Source organism: Diabrotica undecimpunctata, chromosome 9 (assembly GCF_040954645.1).
Source record: "Diabrotica undecimpunctata isolate CICGRU chromosome 9, icDiaUnde3, whole genome shotgun sequence".
Classification (NCBI taxonomy): Eukaryota; Metazoa; Arthropoda; class Insecta; order Coleoptera; family Chrysomelidae; genus Diabrotica; species Diabrotica undecimpunctata.
This window is the reverse complement of record NC_092811.1, coordinates 29,135,399-29,154,980: the sequence shown is the minus strand read 5'-3', so window position 1 is coordinate 29,154,980 and position 19,582 is coordinate 29,135,399. Positions and strand designations below refer to the sequence as shown.

Genomic DNA, 19,582 nt, shown 5'->3' with positions numbered 1-19,582 from the left:
AACTGTTGTTCCCATCTCTACTATACTTCGCTGACCGTTAAAACCACTAATTCCCATGAGAATTAAAAGTGCACATGGTAGAATCAGATTTTATGTATTTCATTTTAGCGGGATTTTCAGATTTAATATTCTATTACGAAGTTAAACTGGAAGGTCCCTTAAAACGCTTTGTGCCAAAATGGATAATCACTGACGAGAGGGAAGTTTTGGAAACATTAAATAACCGCGATGATAAAACAAATGAGACTACAGATTTAGCAATACACAAAGAAGAGCTAAATTTGTTTTAATTTAATTTTGTATGTTACCGATTAAAATAATGGAAACTGTTGAAATTGAGGAAATTATATTATTTTTATTTTTTTATTTTCTTTCGGAAAAGTTAAATACAATTTTATCAAAATCGAATTGGTTAAAGTTGAAAAAGAATTATTGACATCATTCCGAGTTTCAGGCCTTCAGGAAAAGATAGAAAAAAACCTTATCAAGAGCCAAGGAAAATGTGATTGTGTGTCATTCTCTGGTGGTAGGCGTTTTTTTGGCAAGTTTGTTGGTCAGTCGATAAAAATAATGGCATTACATATACTAAAAAACAAGTGACTCTTCTAATAATTTTTTGAGCTTCCTGTAGTAAACATATGGAGGTTATCTATGCTGTGGAAGTTCTCACCTAGGGCAGTTATTCATTGTACAATGAGATTGCGAAACCATATAAAACCAATCTCCCCCTTCCTTTGTGTATTAGTTCGACTCTTAATAGTTAGAATGCCCATACGTCGGCAAAAAAGTTTATGATAGATACTCTTTTCAAAATTTTACTATTGCTTCATTAGCCTGAGTCTAATTTTCCCGAAACGTCGAATTGACTACATACCGAAAATGTGGAGATACTGCTACTCTGTTTCAATAAAATGGCTCTAAAATTATAAAAAAAATACAAAAATAAATGATAAATGTCTGATGATAAATATAGGTCATACGGGTCTGATGACACGAACATATCAAAAAAAAATTGCGACAAAATTCTTAGATAACCAGCAAAATTTTTAGGATACTTTCATTAACGATAGCAAAAACAACTTTTCATATCGTTTGACGGAACTTCTTTTTCGATATTCCTGTCTGATGGGTGAAAGTAGTCTATTTTATGACTATCAAAAACTTATTGATAACTGTTAGACAATGAAAAGGTATACATAGGTATATATATAAATATATAAAATATTATGTTATAATTTTTTTACTTGATTCATTGAGAAAATCAAAAACATAACTTAATTGTTCTTAGGGTGAAATACCTCCTTATATTTAACCTATGTTGTGTGGGTCCAAAGATTTCCTAGTTCTCCTTTATCAAGATAGAGAAAAAAGGATAATAATAAAAAAAGTATGTTACAAAAAATTGTTATTCTTTATTTTATTTAAAGAAGAATAAAACAATTATCAAATTTTGCCGTTATCTTATCAATCAGCGTAAATGAATACAATAAAATTTACACAAAAAGAATTTCAAGACAAAATTTAAAGCCAATTTCAATGAATATCTTTAAAACTTTTCATCTTTCTGATTTTTCAATATTTACTTTATTCCAAAAACAAAACTTTAAAACATTTTACAAATGAAGTCTACTTTTGAGTTAAAATGGTAACGACAATGTCAACAAACTTCATTCACAGTTACAAAATTTTCAATTCTGAACAGAAAATCACTGACCTTTCCTTAGTAGATTATATTTGGACCATACCCAGAATCGTCCACGCTCCACAGCAATGTGATCTGCCCTATTCGTCTCGGCTTTCTTCTTTTCGTATCTGCAATCCTCCTGCAGCGACTGTACGAATCACCTAACTCAATTCTCCAACAATTAACACTTGAAATTTAATTCTCCAAAACACTCAGCTACTTCGCAATGACACAAGGACCTCTTTCTGTCGACTTGGTGCCGCCAAACTATTTCACACGTATTCCAGAAACTGCCCACTTTAGATCCAAGGATATCTTTTCATCGACTTGTAATCTCCTTCCACAATTCTGCTAACTTCTTTTCACAATGCCCGTATCCAAACTCACGAACACACCCTCTATCGAGACGCGACCTTTCCTTTCGATGATCAAAAATGACAACTGCCACTTTTCTCTCATACATCGACTATCAATCTCCCATTTAAAAAAAACTGCCCAATCAAAAAGCTTTATTTTGTTTACAATCATTAAGAAAAAACCCCATTACTGTTTCCAGAGAAACTAAAATTTTTGCTTTAAAACTGGCTTTCCCTTTGGTTACAAATACATAATTCATTCCTATAACAAAAGTTTAATTACAATATCTTAATCCTAAGTCATATACAAACAATGAAAAGATTATAATGAGTATGGGCTTTCTAATTTTAAGATTTAAGATTTTACCTGCGAGTGTTAAAAAATCAGTTGTTGACAGGCAAAACTTTCTGTTAATCTAATCTTATCTTAATCTACTACATAAATTTTGTTTACCAGGATGTCTTAAAAATTTATTTAATGGTATATAAATTAATAAATCTATTTATTAATTTTTATTTTTATCTTTGGCTGAGAAAAAGAAGTATGACAATATATATATATATATATATATATATATATATATATATATATATATATATATATATTATATATATATATATATATATATATATATATATATATATATATATATATATATATATATATATATACATATTATATGTATATATATATATATATATATATATATATATATATATATATATATATATATATATATATATATATATATGATCAGTGTAGTAGTATCTGTGGGCTCGGAAGACTGAGACCTCGGCAGCCCTGAAGAAGACAGCACAGGGAATGTCGAAAGCTCGGTGTAGTGATAATCGACGTGATTAAACCCGCAAGTCTGTTGAGTTTAATATTAATTTTTGTAATAGTATAAATCTTAGCTTTAGGTTTATATATATTATGTATATATATATATATATATATATATATATATATATATATATATATATATATATATAATTCACCAATGTGTTTAAAATAACAACTGGCTTAATTTAAAACGCTGTAACAGAAGAAGAATTCGTGCACGACACTGGAAAACCGTAGCTAATTTTTGCACTAGACTTCGTATAGAGATAACCTGTAACAAATCTAGAACAAGTCCCTATTATTTCCTTTATTATATTCCTTATCAATTTTGACGATAATATTCGAAGGAAACAAAATATTTGTAACGGGCTGACAAGTCCTTATCACGAAAAGCACCTTTTCAGTGTAGAATTAATTTCCTCTTCTCCGTGTACGGTATTTTGTGTCGTTTGCGCCTTGTTTTTTGTTTCATAAAGACAAATTTTAATATGAGCAGTGACGTAAATGCCAACAATAAGAGTAAAGGGAAAGATTTAGAAGGTAAGAATGTGTTTTTCAACAGCTGTTTTTATTGTTTTTGTTTGTATAGAATTTTAACAAAATTAGCATCGTTAGTACTCTGGCATGCGGGAGGTAAATTTTATGTAACATTTATTATAAACATTTTAATAATAAATGTCTTTATTACATTCTGACTGTATTATACAACACATTTACAAATAATACGGAAGGAAATCAATATACAGTTTTAAATAATTTCGATGCATTAGAGGCATATATAACAATACAGGCATTTATTAATCATACCATATTATTTACATAATTTAATATTTAAAAAAACTCCGGGCAAATTTTAGTTCAGGAAATGTATAGTGCGAGGCACAGAGATGTCCTGACTTATCTGCTAACCTGACTAAAAAAAAAAAAAATAATAAAAAAATATCTAGGATTACAATCAATTAATAATACTACCATTTATATATAACTGGAATCAAAATGTAACATTAAATAAACTTAGTTTAAATAAACGTAGGAAATAAAATATATATAAAAGAATTTAATCTACAGGGTGATTGATTAGTGTGAGAAAGCTTTGTAGATCTGTTGTAGTAAAAATTACAAAAGAAAAGTTATTAACAAAAATTGTAGGCAGCTTTAAACTCCACATTTAAAAATTAGTTACAATCTTACAGGGTGTTCCATAAGATGGTGGCAGACCAAACTTATGTTTTATTAAATGGAACATCCTGTATTGAATTTGAATTAAATTTGAAATTTGCTTCACTTTCACATCACAACAATGTAAAGTGTTATTATGTTATACCGAGTATTTAAAAAGTTATAACCAGTATTACCTGAAACTCGTATCAAGTTTAACTCCCTGTATAATTAAAAAGGAATATAGGAACATTGATCTATTGCAACCATAGTTTTTTAATAATTTTTAAAAATCATAAAAAATATTCGTTTTCATAATATTCGTCAAATTAAATACAGGGTAAGTCAAAATGCAAGTACATTATTTTCTTTGTAATTTTAAATAGAACACCCTGTATTTTATATCACTATCAAAAAGTACTAATATCGTACTTCAAATTTTATAAAGTACTCTCTATACCTAAAGTTATCAGTTTTCTAGATATTTTTATTTTTCCATCAAAGTATTAATTTGGTAGATATTTTAACGTTTACCAATAATTATTGTGAGATGGCCATGATTGATTTGTCAGAAACTGACAGTTTGATATTATTGTTTATTAATTCAGTATTGGGGTACACTGTAAATAAGCAACAATTGTTATTTAGTAATTCAGTAATTAATTCAATTTAAATTAGCAATAATGAATTTTACTACTGATGAAATGGTAGATATGATCTGGATATTGGGCAAATGCAATAAAAATTCATTACTATCAGCTAGAATTTATCAACGTTTCCATAGGCGGCAACCTCGAGAAGATACATTTGAAAAATTTAAAGATCGATTTAACCGCACTGGTTCAGTGAATTATGAAACACATGAACGAACAAAAACTAGTGTGACAGAGGAAAACGAAATGAGTGTGTTGATGGCAGTTACAGAAAACCCACACACAAGTATAAGGAGTATTTCCAATGAACAAGTACTTAGTTACTACTCTGTTCAAAACATTCTATCTACAAACCAGATGCACCATTATCATATTCAAAAGCACCAAGAAATAAATAATGATGATTTTCAGAAACGAGTAGTATTTTGTGAATGGGCCTTAGAAAAAATTAATGAGCAGAGAGATTTTTTTGATTATGTCCTATTTGGTGATAAAGCTACATTCTATCGAAACGGTTCTGTTAATAGGCATAGCTTTCACTACTTTTCAACAAGTAATCAATACCACATAGTAACACATAGTCAAACAAAATGGTCTCTAAATCTGTGGGGAGGTATCGTCGGTAACCATGTAGTAGGACCATATTTTTTTGAAGATAACTTAAATGGTGAGATTTATTTAGATTTTATCGTAAATCAGTTACCGATATTATTAGAAGAGGTTCCACTTATTATAGTGAACAAATGTGCTTTCTACATGACGGTGCTCCTGAGCACCACAACGAATTAATACGTGGTGAACTTAATGATCAGTTTGAAAGATGGATCGGAAGGGATGGACCGTTAAGGTGGTCCCCAAGGTCACCAGAATTCAATAAAATGGACTCATTTTTTTGGGGTTACGTTAAGAACGAAGTATATAAAATACCTCCAACAACAAGGGATGATATGAAAAATAGAATCCGAATTGCATTTCAAAATATTTCTTTACAAATGCTTAGTAATGTAAGCAAAAATTTCAATGACCGCTTTCAAGTATGCATAGATGTTTTGGGAGGTCATATTGAACATCTTACTAAGTAAGATACGTTAAAATTATTGTTGTTTTTTATTTTTCTATGTGTTGTTATTTTTTTTTAATTTTCCCTCGGTTATTTTTTATAAATTGTATTTGAAATAAATTGTTTTCTTTTATGTGTCGTTATTTCGATACTGAATTAATAAACAATAATGTCATACTGTTAGTTTCTGTCAAATCAATCATGGCCAACTCACAATAATTATTGGTAAACGTTAAAATATCTACCAAATTAATACTTTGATTGAAAAATAAAAATATCCAGAAAACTGATAACTTTGGGTAGGGAGTACTTCATAAAATTTGAAGTATGATATTAGTACTTTTCGATAGTGATATAAAATACAGGGTGTTCTTTTTAAAATTACCAAGAAAATATTGTACTTGCATTTTGACTTACCCTGTATTTGATTTAACGAATAATATGAAAACGAATATGTTTTATAATTTTTTACAATTATTAAAAAACTATGGTTGCAATAGATCAATGTTCCTATACTCCTTTTTAATTATACAGGGAGTTAAACTTCATACGATTTTCAGGTAATATTGGTTATAACTTTTTAAATACCCGATATAACATAATAAAACTTTACATTATTGTGATGTGAAAGTGAAGTCGATTTTAAATTTAAAATAAAATACAGGGTGTTTCATTTAAAAAAACATAAGTTTTGTCTGTCACCATCTTATGGAACACCTTACACTAAGATTGTAACTAATTTTAAAATGTGGAGTTTAAAGCTGCCTACAATTTTTGTCAATAACTTTTTTTTGTAATTTTTACTATAACAGATCTACTGAGCTTCCTCATACTAATCAATCATCCAGTATAATAGAACAATTTGCGCTGTGAATATACGTTTTACTTTTACTATGTCATCAAATTTTACCTATGCAATATCGTAATTTTTCAAAAACAAACTTTTAAATTTGTTTTGATTAAAATTGATAACAGTAGTATAATAATCATAACATAGGGTATACGATATGTAAAGGATCGCTTGTCTTGTAGTGTACGATGATAAGGAATAGAAATGTTGTTTGTATGTTCATTGTTAATATTATGTACACCAATACGGAATTTATATTATTGTAAAAATATGGTGCGGTTTGAAAAATAATATTTTTGGAATTGGCAAGCTCAATAACAATGGCGTCTAAATTTTATATTTGACCACCTTGTTTCTTTAAGATTGTAACTTATTTGTTGATTTCTACGAATACCATGCAAGAATTTTGCATTTTTGTATACGATAAATATTACGTTTTGTAACACATGAATTATAAATATTATCACAATAATTTAGGTGTATTTTTTTAAGTCTTTAGTCACTATATGACGAGATTGCAATATTAATTTGAGATTAAAATAACTTTTTTGCAACCTCTTGTCTGTGTGACCACCAAATCGTAAGTTTTGATCTATAATATGGTTCAGGTTTTTTAGTTTGGACCACTTTTCAAATATCTATTGTATTACACATGTTAGTAAATATTTCCAAATTTTATGATAAAAATCATTTAGTAAATATTGTTTATATGCATATTCACAAATAATAGATACAGGATAGTTCCTAATATTTTATTTTTAAAAGAAAAAAAATCGGTTGCCTGTAAAGTCGGTTTTACGGGCGAAGATTTTACGTGACAACGTCTTTTTCTCGGTAGAATATTTATTGATATGAATATTATTAAATTGCACAATAGGAACAAGGAATTGAATGAAAATAAGAATTGCACAAATTTTAACTATAAAAATATATTTTGTTTACTAAAACATTGTACATGTAAACTTAAACTTAACTAATTTCTATTTGAGTGATTTTGTTGAGGATAGGACGATGATAGGAGAAATATGAAATGAAAGGAAGTGTTTCTGCTGTAATGTGATTCAACGCGCCTAATTCTCTAGTGCTGCGCGCGCAGCGGACCAATCATGTTTGAGTGGGAGAGAGACGCAAGGCATTCGCCGGTCCGGCGGGCCTCTCTCTCGTTCGGTGACTCATCGTAACAGACGTGAGCGGGCGTTACACTTTTTCATGAGTGACTCCGAGCCACAACCTAATTTAAGACGTTGTCACGTCAAAAATTGTAAACAAAAGTCCAATTGGGGATACCGGCATCTTTAATTATATCATTAGCTAAATCGATGTTAAGACCTATAATTAAACATAAGGAACGTGTTAAAAAATATATTATAACATAGTATAGCATAAACTAATATTTAACGGAAGATAAAAGAAATAATAAGTTAGACTTACTCACAATCAATTTAATTTAACTAATCGGACGACCGGTTTCGCTTTCTATAATATGCAAAGCATCTTCAGGTCACGATACAAAGTTAAAATGCTGAAAATAATAATCCCATATTAGGGTGTTGTCTAATAAAGATAAAAACAAAGATAAAAACATAGGTAGGTGATATAAATTATATAAATTACAGTAATTATGCCAATATTACATGTCTGTGGTTTTATAAATGAATAAAAAGTTTAAGCAGACAAGGTACGACCCACAAATTGGTAACAGTCTATTATTAGACTATGTCTTATTCATATTAGACTATGTCATATTCAATAGACATAGTCTATTAATAGACTATGTTACCAATTTGTGGGTCGTACCTTGTCTGCTTAAACTTTTTATTCATTTATAAAACCACAGACATGTAATATTGGCATAATTACTGTAATTTATATAATTTATATCACCTACCTATGTTTTTATCTTTGTTTTTATCTTTATTAGACAACACCCTAATATGGGATTATTATTTTCAGCATTTTAACTTTGTATCGTGACCTGAAGATGCTTTGCATATTATAGAAAGCGAAACCGGTCGTCCGATTAGTTAAATTAAATTGATTGTGAGTAAGTCTAACTTATTATTTCTTTTACCTTTTGAAATGGACTCACACAAGCAACACATTCATGATTTTAATATTTAACGTTTTGAAATTGATAAGCTTAACCTAAATGTAAAAAATCTGTATTGTCAAGTAATATTAACCCTGGAACTGCACTGTTGGGTCTCAGAAACCCAGAGAGTCATTCATTGCAATGTGACATGCGCATGAGTGGTTTATGTGTGTCGTTACTTTATGTAAATTCAGTTTGTCGTAAGCCGAGTTAGAATACGGGACATCCGCTGCATTTTAGTGAAACAACGAGGTAAGATATTTCCAGAAGTACAAGCATGGGTACCCCGGACCCAAGGGTGATGTTTACGGTAATAATTTTGTTTCAACTTATTTTTATTTATTTTAGTATAATGGCGTCAACTAGTAGGGAAAATAGTCGAGTAAAGGCATCAACTAGCAGAGAAAATCGTCGTCCTTTAACTGAGGTAGAATTACAGAGAGAGGCAGGCAATTTATGGGAGAATAAGAGTGAAAACGACATCGTAGACGATATGTTTGGAGGGGACGAGTCTGATGAACATTACGTTGAAGAGCAACTGTCAGACAGCAACAGTGAACAAAGCGACAATGAAGACGAAATAGTGGATGAACCAGTTAGAAATATTCCTAGTTTACTGGGAAAAAATGGTCATCGGTGGAGCACACAAGCACCAACAAGACAGGGTCGTACAAGACGAGAAAACATTGTAATACATTTACCTGGCCCCAAAGGAGAAGCGAGCACAGTTTAGTCTCCTGAACAAACTTGTAATTTGTTGTTCAACGAACAAATGATAGATGTTATTGCTTTGCACTCAAATGAAGAAGTCATTCGTAAATGCAATGATATTAGACAGCAGAGTTACACAAGACCAGTAACTAGAACAGAAGTTATCTTAAGTTAAGTTAACAGAACTGTTATTTTTGGCAGGTGCATTACGAGTATCTAACTGTAACTTAGATGAACTTTGGTCAGTAAAATTTGGAAATGGAATATTTCGGGCGACGATGTCACAGCAGCGATTGTAATTTATAGCCTTATGTCTGAGGTTTGATAGTAAGGACAGTAGAGCAGAAAGAAAATTAGTGGATAAATTTGCACCTATACGAGAATTATTCGACATTTTTGTGAATAACTGTAAATCGTACTATACACCATACGAATACTGTACTGTAGATGAACAGCTTGTAGGATATAGAGGAAAATGTCTATTTTGAATCTACATGGCTAGTAAGCCTGATAAGTATGGAATAAAAATAATGATGCTAAATGATTCAAAAACATATTATATGCTCAATGCAATTCCATACGTTGGAAGAGTAACCACAGAAAACAATGAATCAGTACCAGCTTATTATATTCGAAAACTTTCACAACCAATACATGGAACTAACCGAAACCTCACTGTTGATAATTGGTTTACGTCAATTCCCTTAGCTGAACAAATGTTAGAACAGTATCAATTAACTCTCCTAGGTACTTTGAGAAAAAATAAAAGAGAAATACCTGCTACATTCCTCAAAAAAAAAGAAGTTGGTACATCGCTATTTGCTTTTGATAGAAATAAAACTCTTGTTTCATATACTCCTAAACAAAACAAAATTGTTCTTTTGCTGTCAACATTGCATTCTGATGACTCTCTTAATGCCATTACGGGTAAGCCCAATATTATACATTCGTATAATGAAACGAAGGGAGGAACAGATAAATTTGATCAGCTCTGCCATTCTTACACTACCCCACGGAAGACCAGACGTTGGCCGCTACGAGATTTTTTCAATATACTTGATGCTAGTGGAATAAATGCAATAGTTTTGTTTTCTCTCTCAAATCCCCACTGGAAGGAAAGTAGAAACAATAATCGAAAATCTTTTCTAAAGCAGTTAGGAATGAGTCTAATTGAACCATGGTTACAAGAACGATTGACCGTAGCTACTTTACAAAAAACACTGCGGCAAAGAATTTCTGAAATTCTGGGAATTGAAGTCCCCCCACCACAACATGATGTTCATTTAACAAAAAAAGTTAGATGCTGCTTTTGTGCAAAAGGAAAAGATAGAAAAACCAGTTTTGCGTGTTCTGAGTGTCGCAGACCATATTTCATGGAACATAGAGCCCATCTATGCTGTGAATGCGAACATCAAGATCCAAGAAACTGAAGACCTGGCTAAGCATAACTAAGACTTATATTACCAAAAGAGTTTATTTTTGTATTACAAGGATAGCTATACAGGTGTATTTTGTAGATGATGATTTCAATTTAATGTTTATTTGTTTTAATAACAATGTTTTATATTTGAATATTATTTTATGTTATTTTTGAATTTCAACAAATATATCTCTTTGTGAAATACCACACCATGGTTAAATTTTTTTCTACACATTCTACTAAGATTAGATATTTTACCAAAACCATCAAATATTCATATTTTCTGTTTTTTTTTACTAAAAAACAGCTTTGGGTTTTTGAGACCCGAGTGTGAAGTTCATGCCTTAAAAAATAAGTGTACCAGGGTTAAGAGTCTTAATCTTAAGTTTTTCAATTTGAACAATAAAATATCTTAGTTGTTAGCGATACATTGATTCTTCGACTAATTCAGACTCGCATATTTCACAATACCAACAGACCCATTTACCCAGCTACACCTAATTTTGCTACCTTCTTTTTGGCAATCAATTTTTGACAATTTTAAAGTAGTTTTAACCGATTTTACTTTAGATGCCTCAGGTCGTGCTTCAAATTCGTTTTATACGGGGATCTAGTCAATTTAACTGCGTTCTGGGTACCGAAAACTTTTGATGATTTTGATTTCTTTGTAGTTAACGATGAAATATCCTAAACTGAAATAGTATTTAGGAAAGTTGATGCTGCTCTCTTCGTTCGTTTTGCCAATGGAATATTATCTTCTTCAGAAGAAAATGCTTTCTGTTAGGATTCTTGGTTAGAGTTTGATGCACTGTCAAACATCATTGAAGGTTTCTTTAAAAACATTTTCATCTATAGGCCAAATGCCACCAGCACGAAAAAAGTTCTGTGCATTTCTCACTGTTGCAGCAAGCCTATAAGCCTCTTAAAGTATCCCGAAAACCTGAAACATTGATATAGTTCGACAGACGTTATTCCGCAAAAAATTTTTAAAGCATTGTTCATAAACATTTTGAAAAGCTCTGTAGAATCCAACATCCAATGGTTGAAATCTGTGTGTGGTGTGACTTGTTAATTGCAATAACCAAACTCCACTATCCTTGGCAATTTGTAGAGCTTTTATGTTTTTACGATGTGGACGTCCAACAATAACAAAACAAGGGCTTACCTTAACTGTTTCAATGAAATGATTAAGCCGTTTCACAAAAAGATCGCTATTGATGTTTCCAATATCGCTAATAGTGACAATGCTGCCAGGCGGAGCACCTAATGACAGTTCCTCTTTAAAATGTTTTCTCTTAAAAATTATCATGGGTGGTACAAGCTGCACTACAACAAACCACAGTAGTATTTACCCCTCTCTTTCCACTAAAAATGCTCCCAATTTGATGTTTTCTCTTCTTGACGGCTAATATTTTCTGACATTGTTGTTGTACAGTTGAGCAGCCACCTGTTGTATCGACGTTGAATATGCGTGTTGCGGTAAATTTTTACTCTTCACAAATAATTCGTTGTTAAAGTTTACAGAATTTATCAATTCGTGCTTTGCTAACTCGCAGCCCTTGCCATTAATGTTTTCTCCGGATGCCGTAACGATATTCCTGTATGTCTTGACTAGGGATGGCGGTTTTTGACAAAACACCGGTTTTCGGTTATACCGGTTTTTTTTGCTTGCGGTTTAACCTGGCGGTTATAACCGGCCAAAAAAAACCGGTTTTTCCAAAAACCGGTTTTCGGTTTTTCTAATCCAATTGTTACAAAGTTACATTTACAATGCACTTTAGTTTGCGATACTTCATTCGACTCGATATCAATATGATCAAAATTAGAACTATCGAAAGAACATCAATATCAATATAAATAAAACACAATTTTTAATAAAACCATTTTATTCTATTAATTATTATATTTATTTATTATTTTATTGTTAATTATGATTATGATTATTATGATTATTATTAAATATAATATAGCGTAAGATTAATATATACATATTGCAATAATATACAATAAAATAATATGAAGTAATATTTTAAGTAAAAAAGTATAGGTTAGAAGGTTACAAATAGGTTATATTATATGAAATGGATTTAGCATTATGTTGGCCAGTATTTTTCATGAAGCCTGTTAAGAAAAACTCGTTCATATAATATATGTTGGTCGGTTAAGCGGCTTCTCTCATCTGACACAATATTATTCAATGATGACACAAGTGTCTCTGATGCCACCGAACTTCCGACCAACGACATGTATTTTTTTAGCTATAAAAGCCAAGCGTGGCATACAGGTTCTGTTCTGATCCCAGAATGAAAACGGATCACTTTGCAGCAAAGGCCGCTGCAGATATAGAGTCAGTTCATTTGAAAAAGAACTTTGAATCTGTGTGTCCTGAGAACTTGAACTGAAACCACTGTTCACCAACTCCAGATCGTGTGAAGACCAAAGAGGGTTTGATTTTAAACTCACTTTGGCTTCTTCATTCTGGAAGGAGCAGGAAGGATAAAGTTTTCCGATTTCGGTAAGTTACGTCCTAACTTCCGAGCCTAAATTGGATGTGACTGTCTCCGCTATATACGGATTCAGATATAGTTTTTTGAAATCCACAAGGAAAATAATTCCTGCAGCCGGCTGTATACCATGTATCACAAAAAGAGGTTAATCTTTGTATGTGGGTATATTTTATAAAAACCCTTAAAAGGGCAACATTAAAAACACAAACGTTTTCGGAACATCTGTTCCATCATCAGGTTAAAATACAGGTTACCATGCCTGAGCCACCAATAAAAGTTACCAGCTGAAGTCCGTTTGAAGAGGTTTACTCTCCGGACACTGGAACTCACCTAAGCATGGGTGTATGTTACCTGAAGTAAAATTTAATTAAAATATTAAACATCATATAATATTATCAACATCATGTACAATCTTTGGTAACACAATACATTTTAAAGGGTTTTTACCCAAATATTTTGGTGGCTCAGGCATGGTAACCTGTATTTTAACCTGATGATGGAACAGTTGTTCCGAAAACATTCGTGTTTTTAATGTTGCCCTTTTAAGGGTTTTTATAAAATATAGCCACATACAAAGATTAACCTCTTTTTATAGTTTTTTGAACCTCGGGTCCGTGATTGTAGCATGGCAAAGCAGGGGATTTCGTAAAAGCCTAGTGCCCCTCTCTTGAAGGCTAGTTATAAGCTTTTGGTATAACTTTTGAGCTGTACTAAGGTTTGGCTTGAGGTTTCTTAAAAATCTTTCGATAATAGAGATAACAAGGCTAGCAGTAATGTACTGGGAACCCGAGATCTCCTTTGTGGCCTCATCGAAAGGCGATAAAATGCTTACAATTTCAGTGATTAGTTTTATATCTGAATCAGAAATCATCCTTGGTGCTTTTTTAATTGAGGGATCTGCCAATATTGCAGCTATATATGGGGACATTAGTGTAAATCTTTTAAGCATATGGTAGACAGAATTCCATCTGGTTGTAGTCAGATGCAGAGAGCAGTAAAGCAAAATTATTATACTACTGCTCAACAGAGAGCGCTAAAATAATTCAGGTTCTATTGTCAATGAATATAATGAGAGTAGAATATAATATGCAATTATTGTATTCAATTAATGATGCAAATTTAATTAACCATTTAAAAATATAATCCTCTAAAATACCCACCAATTTTCCTCTCCTCCCAAACCCAAAAAATTCCCCACCCTAACCATTTCAACTTATAAAAAATTTCCCAGACTCTTTCAAATGGGATTTAAAAAAAATAATATCAACATAAATATTTTACTTAAAAATAAATTGAATAATGCAATTCATCTTTTATTTTTACTACCATCAAAAAAAAAATTATCATGTATTACTTTTAACACGTTTGTATATTTGTATAATAGGTACATTTAACTCATTTAATACTTCCTGTATGTGTGTATCGTTTTGAAAACGTAGGGAAATCCTTGGAGATTCGTATTCGTAATCGGTAATTCGATATTTATAGTCAGAACATTATTTTTGGTAATCAGAAACAACTAGAAACAACCATTCACCCACTTTCAATGTCAAGAGTCAAGTGTGAAAAATAGATGATGTAAAAGATCACTTCTTATGTAAATATTATGATTACAAATACCTTTTCAACGAAATATTATAATAAAACTTAATTGTTTCTGGCTGATGAGAGTTTGCACTTTCAGTTTGCTTCTGTATTTATAAAACAAAATAAAATTTGAATTATGGTTTTGTTTGGAATAATTACTTGAAAATAATAATTATGATTGGGATCCAAAAAAATACCTAACCTAATGATAATCACCGTAAAAACCTAACAACCGGTTTTTACTTTAAAAATAAAAAACCGGTTATAACCGGGACAAAAAAACAACCGATAAAACCGGTTATTGCGAAGTAAAAAAACCGGTTTTCGGTTAAAACCGGTAGGTTTTTCCCATCCCTAGTCTTGACATGAAGCCATAATACCACTTCTTGCCTGCCATACGTTTATCTGTGTTAAAGTTGTGCCAATTTAAATGCCAATTTTGGACGACTCGTATGCCCATCCCGACCATTTGCTCTTCGAAAATCAAAAGATGCTTAGCCAATTATGCTTCAACTTCTTCACTAAACACAGTTTACCTGCTAATTTTTTTAAATGCATTATTTTCCCGTTTGTTTTTCTTTTCGATATGTCTTTTTAGTGCAATGAAATGATTAACCGTTTCACAAAAAGATCGGTATTGATGTTTCTAATATCGCTAATAGTGACAATGCTGCCAGGCGGAGCACCTAATGACAGTTCCTCTTTAAAATGTTTTCTCTTAAAAATTATCATGGGTGGTACAAACTGCACTACAACAAACCACAGTAGTATTTACCCCTCTTTTTCCACTAAAAATGCTCCCAATTTGATGTTTTCTCTTCTTGGCGGCTAATATTTTCTGACATTGTTGTTGTACAGTTGAGCAGCCACCTGTTTTATCGACGTTGAATATGCGTGTCGCGGTAAATTTTTACTCTTCACAAATAATTCGTTGTTAAAGGTTACAGAATTTATCAATTCGTGCTTTGCTAACTCGCAGCCCTTGCCATTGATGTTTTCTCCGGATGCCGTAACGAAATATTCCTGTATGTCTTGATATGAAGCCATAATACCACTTCTTGCCTGCCATACGTTTATCTGTGTTAAAGTTGTGCCAATTTAAATGCCAATTTTGGACGACTCGTATGCCCATCCCGACCATTTGCAATTTGAAAATCAAAAGATGCTTAGCCAATTATGCTTCAACTTCTTCACTAAACACAGCTAACCTGCCAATTTTTGTAAATGCATTATTTTCATGTTTGTTTTTCTTTTCGATATGTTTTTTTAGTGTAGCTTTAGGTACTTTTTACAACCTTACACATTCATTAAATCTTCTGTGCTCCACTTGCAGTATTTACCACGTTTTGACATTCTTAACTTACAAAAGTTACTCGAATAGTCGCGTGGAGTCTGACAGACCAAAAGTGCAAATAACTAGCGAACTATTATACACTAATGCAAATTGCAAATTTCGTTGTTAACTGTTGTTCGACATGTGGACGAAAAGGTACTGACGAATGCAGCGTACTCGGACATAAAATAAGCAGTGAGGCATTAGAAATAAATTGTCGCTGGTCTTACAGGCCGACTACTCAAGGGTTAATAATTGTTAAAAAATTGGTTTTGAAGCTAATTTTACAATAATTAAGCAGAAAAGTAACAAAAATAACTTAACAATCTCTCATTTTAAAGGATTTTCTATGTTTTTTTCTAAAATTATGTCAGTTTTACATATAAATAACCGGTCGTCACTTTTAGTATTTAAAATGAAATAGCAATCTTACATTGTTTATATATTGTTTATAATTAAAAAATGATGTTACACATTATTTTCACCAAATTAAAAATAGTTTTTAGATACCTGTACCAGACCGTGTCACGATAAATGCTTCTTTTTTGCTAATTTTTCTGATCTATAACTATCATATATATGAATTGATAGCTATTGAGCAAGCAGGGTTCAGATCTAACCGCAACTGCACAGACCAGATCCTATCCCTAACGACGCATATTAAAGCAGGTTTTCAAAGAAAGCAAAAAACATCCGTTGCTTTTATTGACCTATTAGCTGCATACTATACTATCTGAAGAAAAGGACTAAGCTGCAAACTAATCCGTGCCATCCCGTGTCAGAAGGTAACTAAATTCATTGCTAGCATGCTCACCAACAGACCTTTTCAAGTCACAATGGGCAATTTTAGTATCCAAATGAAACCCAACACGATTGGGCCATTACAACAAGACATAATAACATGAATATTACAGAAACAATACTAACGGATGACCTTGTCGTTATGGAAGAATACTCTAGCAAATGGAGGATACGGCCCAATGCAACGAAAACCGAAGTGTGCTGTTTTCATCTGAATAATGCCCAAGCCAACAAAAAACTCTTCGTTAACTTTCAAAACAGTCTGCTCACTCATAACTCAAAACCAAAATATCTTGGAGTGACTCTGGACAGAACATTAAGTTTTAAAGAACACCTACAAAGAACGGCAGCAAAACTGAAAACGAGAAATAATATCGTCCAAAATCTGTGTGGCACTACATTAGGGTCCTCAGCCTCCGTACTCAGATCATCCACTCTCGGACTTGTATACTCGGTGGCTAAATATGCTTCCCAGATATGGCTCAATAGCAAACACACGAAGATTATTGACACCCAATTAAACCAGACAATGCGAATGATCTCAGATACAATTAGACTCACACCGAACTATTTGCTTCCCATTCTGAGTCACATTGCACCGACGAAACTGCAAAGAAGTCATTCTCTCAGAGAATATCAAAAAATAGAGGCTAAGCATCAGCTACCCATTCACCATGATAAGCTTGATATCGAAATAAAAAGACTGCGCTTCAGATATCCTCCATTGCTAAGAGCCAACTCCTTACATCAGGAACACTTCAACCTCACCAACGCCTTGAGAAGACAATGGGAGAGCGACTCACCACAGGAAGCACACCAAATGGCCTGTATCGATCAGAAACCGCCAGGCTTTGAACGGACCCGCAATACATGGACAACGTTAAACAGAATAAGAACAAGCAGCGGTAGATGTGCTGACAGCTTATATAGATGGGGAAAAGCTCTTACTCCTGAGTGTGACTGTGTTGCGCAACGACAGACCGTCCGTCACATTGTTAAAGAATACTTCCGAAGGCGATTCCTTAGAGTTTTCGATGAGTTCCTGAATGCGACCGAAAAGGTTTTATGTTATACTAATAATACATTAGGAATATTTCTTAAATTCTGAACGTATATATAGTAATAGTAGTAAAATCAAAATCCTATTCGAGTTAATTAGTTTTCATTGGGCAAAAACAGTGTTATAATCAAATTCATCTAGGATCAACGGTTGAATCTGCAAAAACCAGTAAGTAAACAAAGTTTGTTTACATATATTTAAGCATTTATTGTCAATCGAAAAACTCCCATCATTTTTCGAAGTTTGTTTTGCTTAGTTGAAATATCAAAACAAGTTCGTCCGGTGAACAGGACCGCACTCACCCACAATTTAAACTATTAATGTGGCGTTCAAATCCAGGGGACCATGTCCCCAACCCTCTTCTGAACCTTCCCATATCTAGTAATTCAACTCAATACAATTCCCAATCATACGCATCAATTACAACAAAAAATCAAACATCATCCAAATTTCCCGATAAACAGCAAGCCATCTTATTTACTTCCATTGACGACGTAAACACTGAAGATTATCTAATAGCCTTGGGCAGTATTGTAAATCCTAAAGATATTATTTTCGTCTCACGGATTTCGCAAAATAGAATATGCATTTACTTATCCTCAAAAGAACAAGTAGATAACTTCTTAAAAAATTATGGTTCAATTAAAGTCAACAATCAAATTCTCACTGCCCGCAAATTATTCACTCAAAGTCAAAGAATTGTTTTATCCAATGTCTTCTTCTTCTTCTGGTTCCTATCCGTTTCGGATGTTGGAAATCATATTGGCAATCATGACCTTGCTCGCTGCGGCTCGAAACAGCTCCGTTGAGGTTTTCTTAAACCATGTTCTTAAATTCCGCAGCCATGATATTCTCCTTCTACCGGGTCCTCGCTTACCTTTGACTTTACCTTGCAATATAGACTGCAGCAGGGAGTAACGGTGCTGATTTCTCATAACGTGTCCCAGATATTGCAATTTTATGCGTTTGATCGTAAACACAATCTCTGGTTCCTTCTTCATTTTTTCTAGAACTTCCTTGTTCGTGATCCTTGCTGTCCATGATATTCTCAGCATTCTTCTATAAAGCCACATCTCAAATGCTTCAAGTTTTTTAATAGTGGTGTCTGTAAGCGTCCATGCCTCCGCCCCGTACAACAACACAGAGAAAACATAGCAATTTATCCAATGTATTCCCCAGCATACCACATTCTATTTTAGAAGTAGAGCTAATAAAGCTAGGTCTAAATCTATTATCGCCTATCAACTTTCTTAAAATAAACGCGTCTCGCCCAGAATTTAGTCATATTCTCAGTTTTCGTCGACAAATTTATATTACTCCTTTAGAAAACAATGCAATATTAACAGCTTCTTTCATAATAAATTTTGACAATACATCATACAGAATTTTCTTAGCAAGCGACAACCTTGAATGTTTTTCTTGTAAACAATCAGGTCACTTAGCTGTAGTCTGCCCACTTTTACCAC

The 19,582-nt window shown here is 32.4% G+C and overlaps 1 protein-coding gene across 1 annotated transcript in view; it reads left to right on the top strand.

The window, feature by feature from the left end:
• Positions 1–3,264: 3,264 nt before the first annotated feature.
• The window catches only part of LOC140449335 (uncharacterized), a 126,396-nt gene continuing 110,078 nt past the window's right edge, over positions 3,265–19,582 (top strand). Inside the window, exon 1 of the mRNA XM_072542469.1 lies at positions 3,265–3,424. Within this exon, the coding sequence (XP_072398570.1) occupies positions 3,373–3,424 (52 nt within the window). The 5' untranslated portion in view covers positions 3,265–3,372. The remainder of the gene's footprint in view (positions 3,425–19,582) is intronic.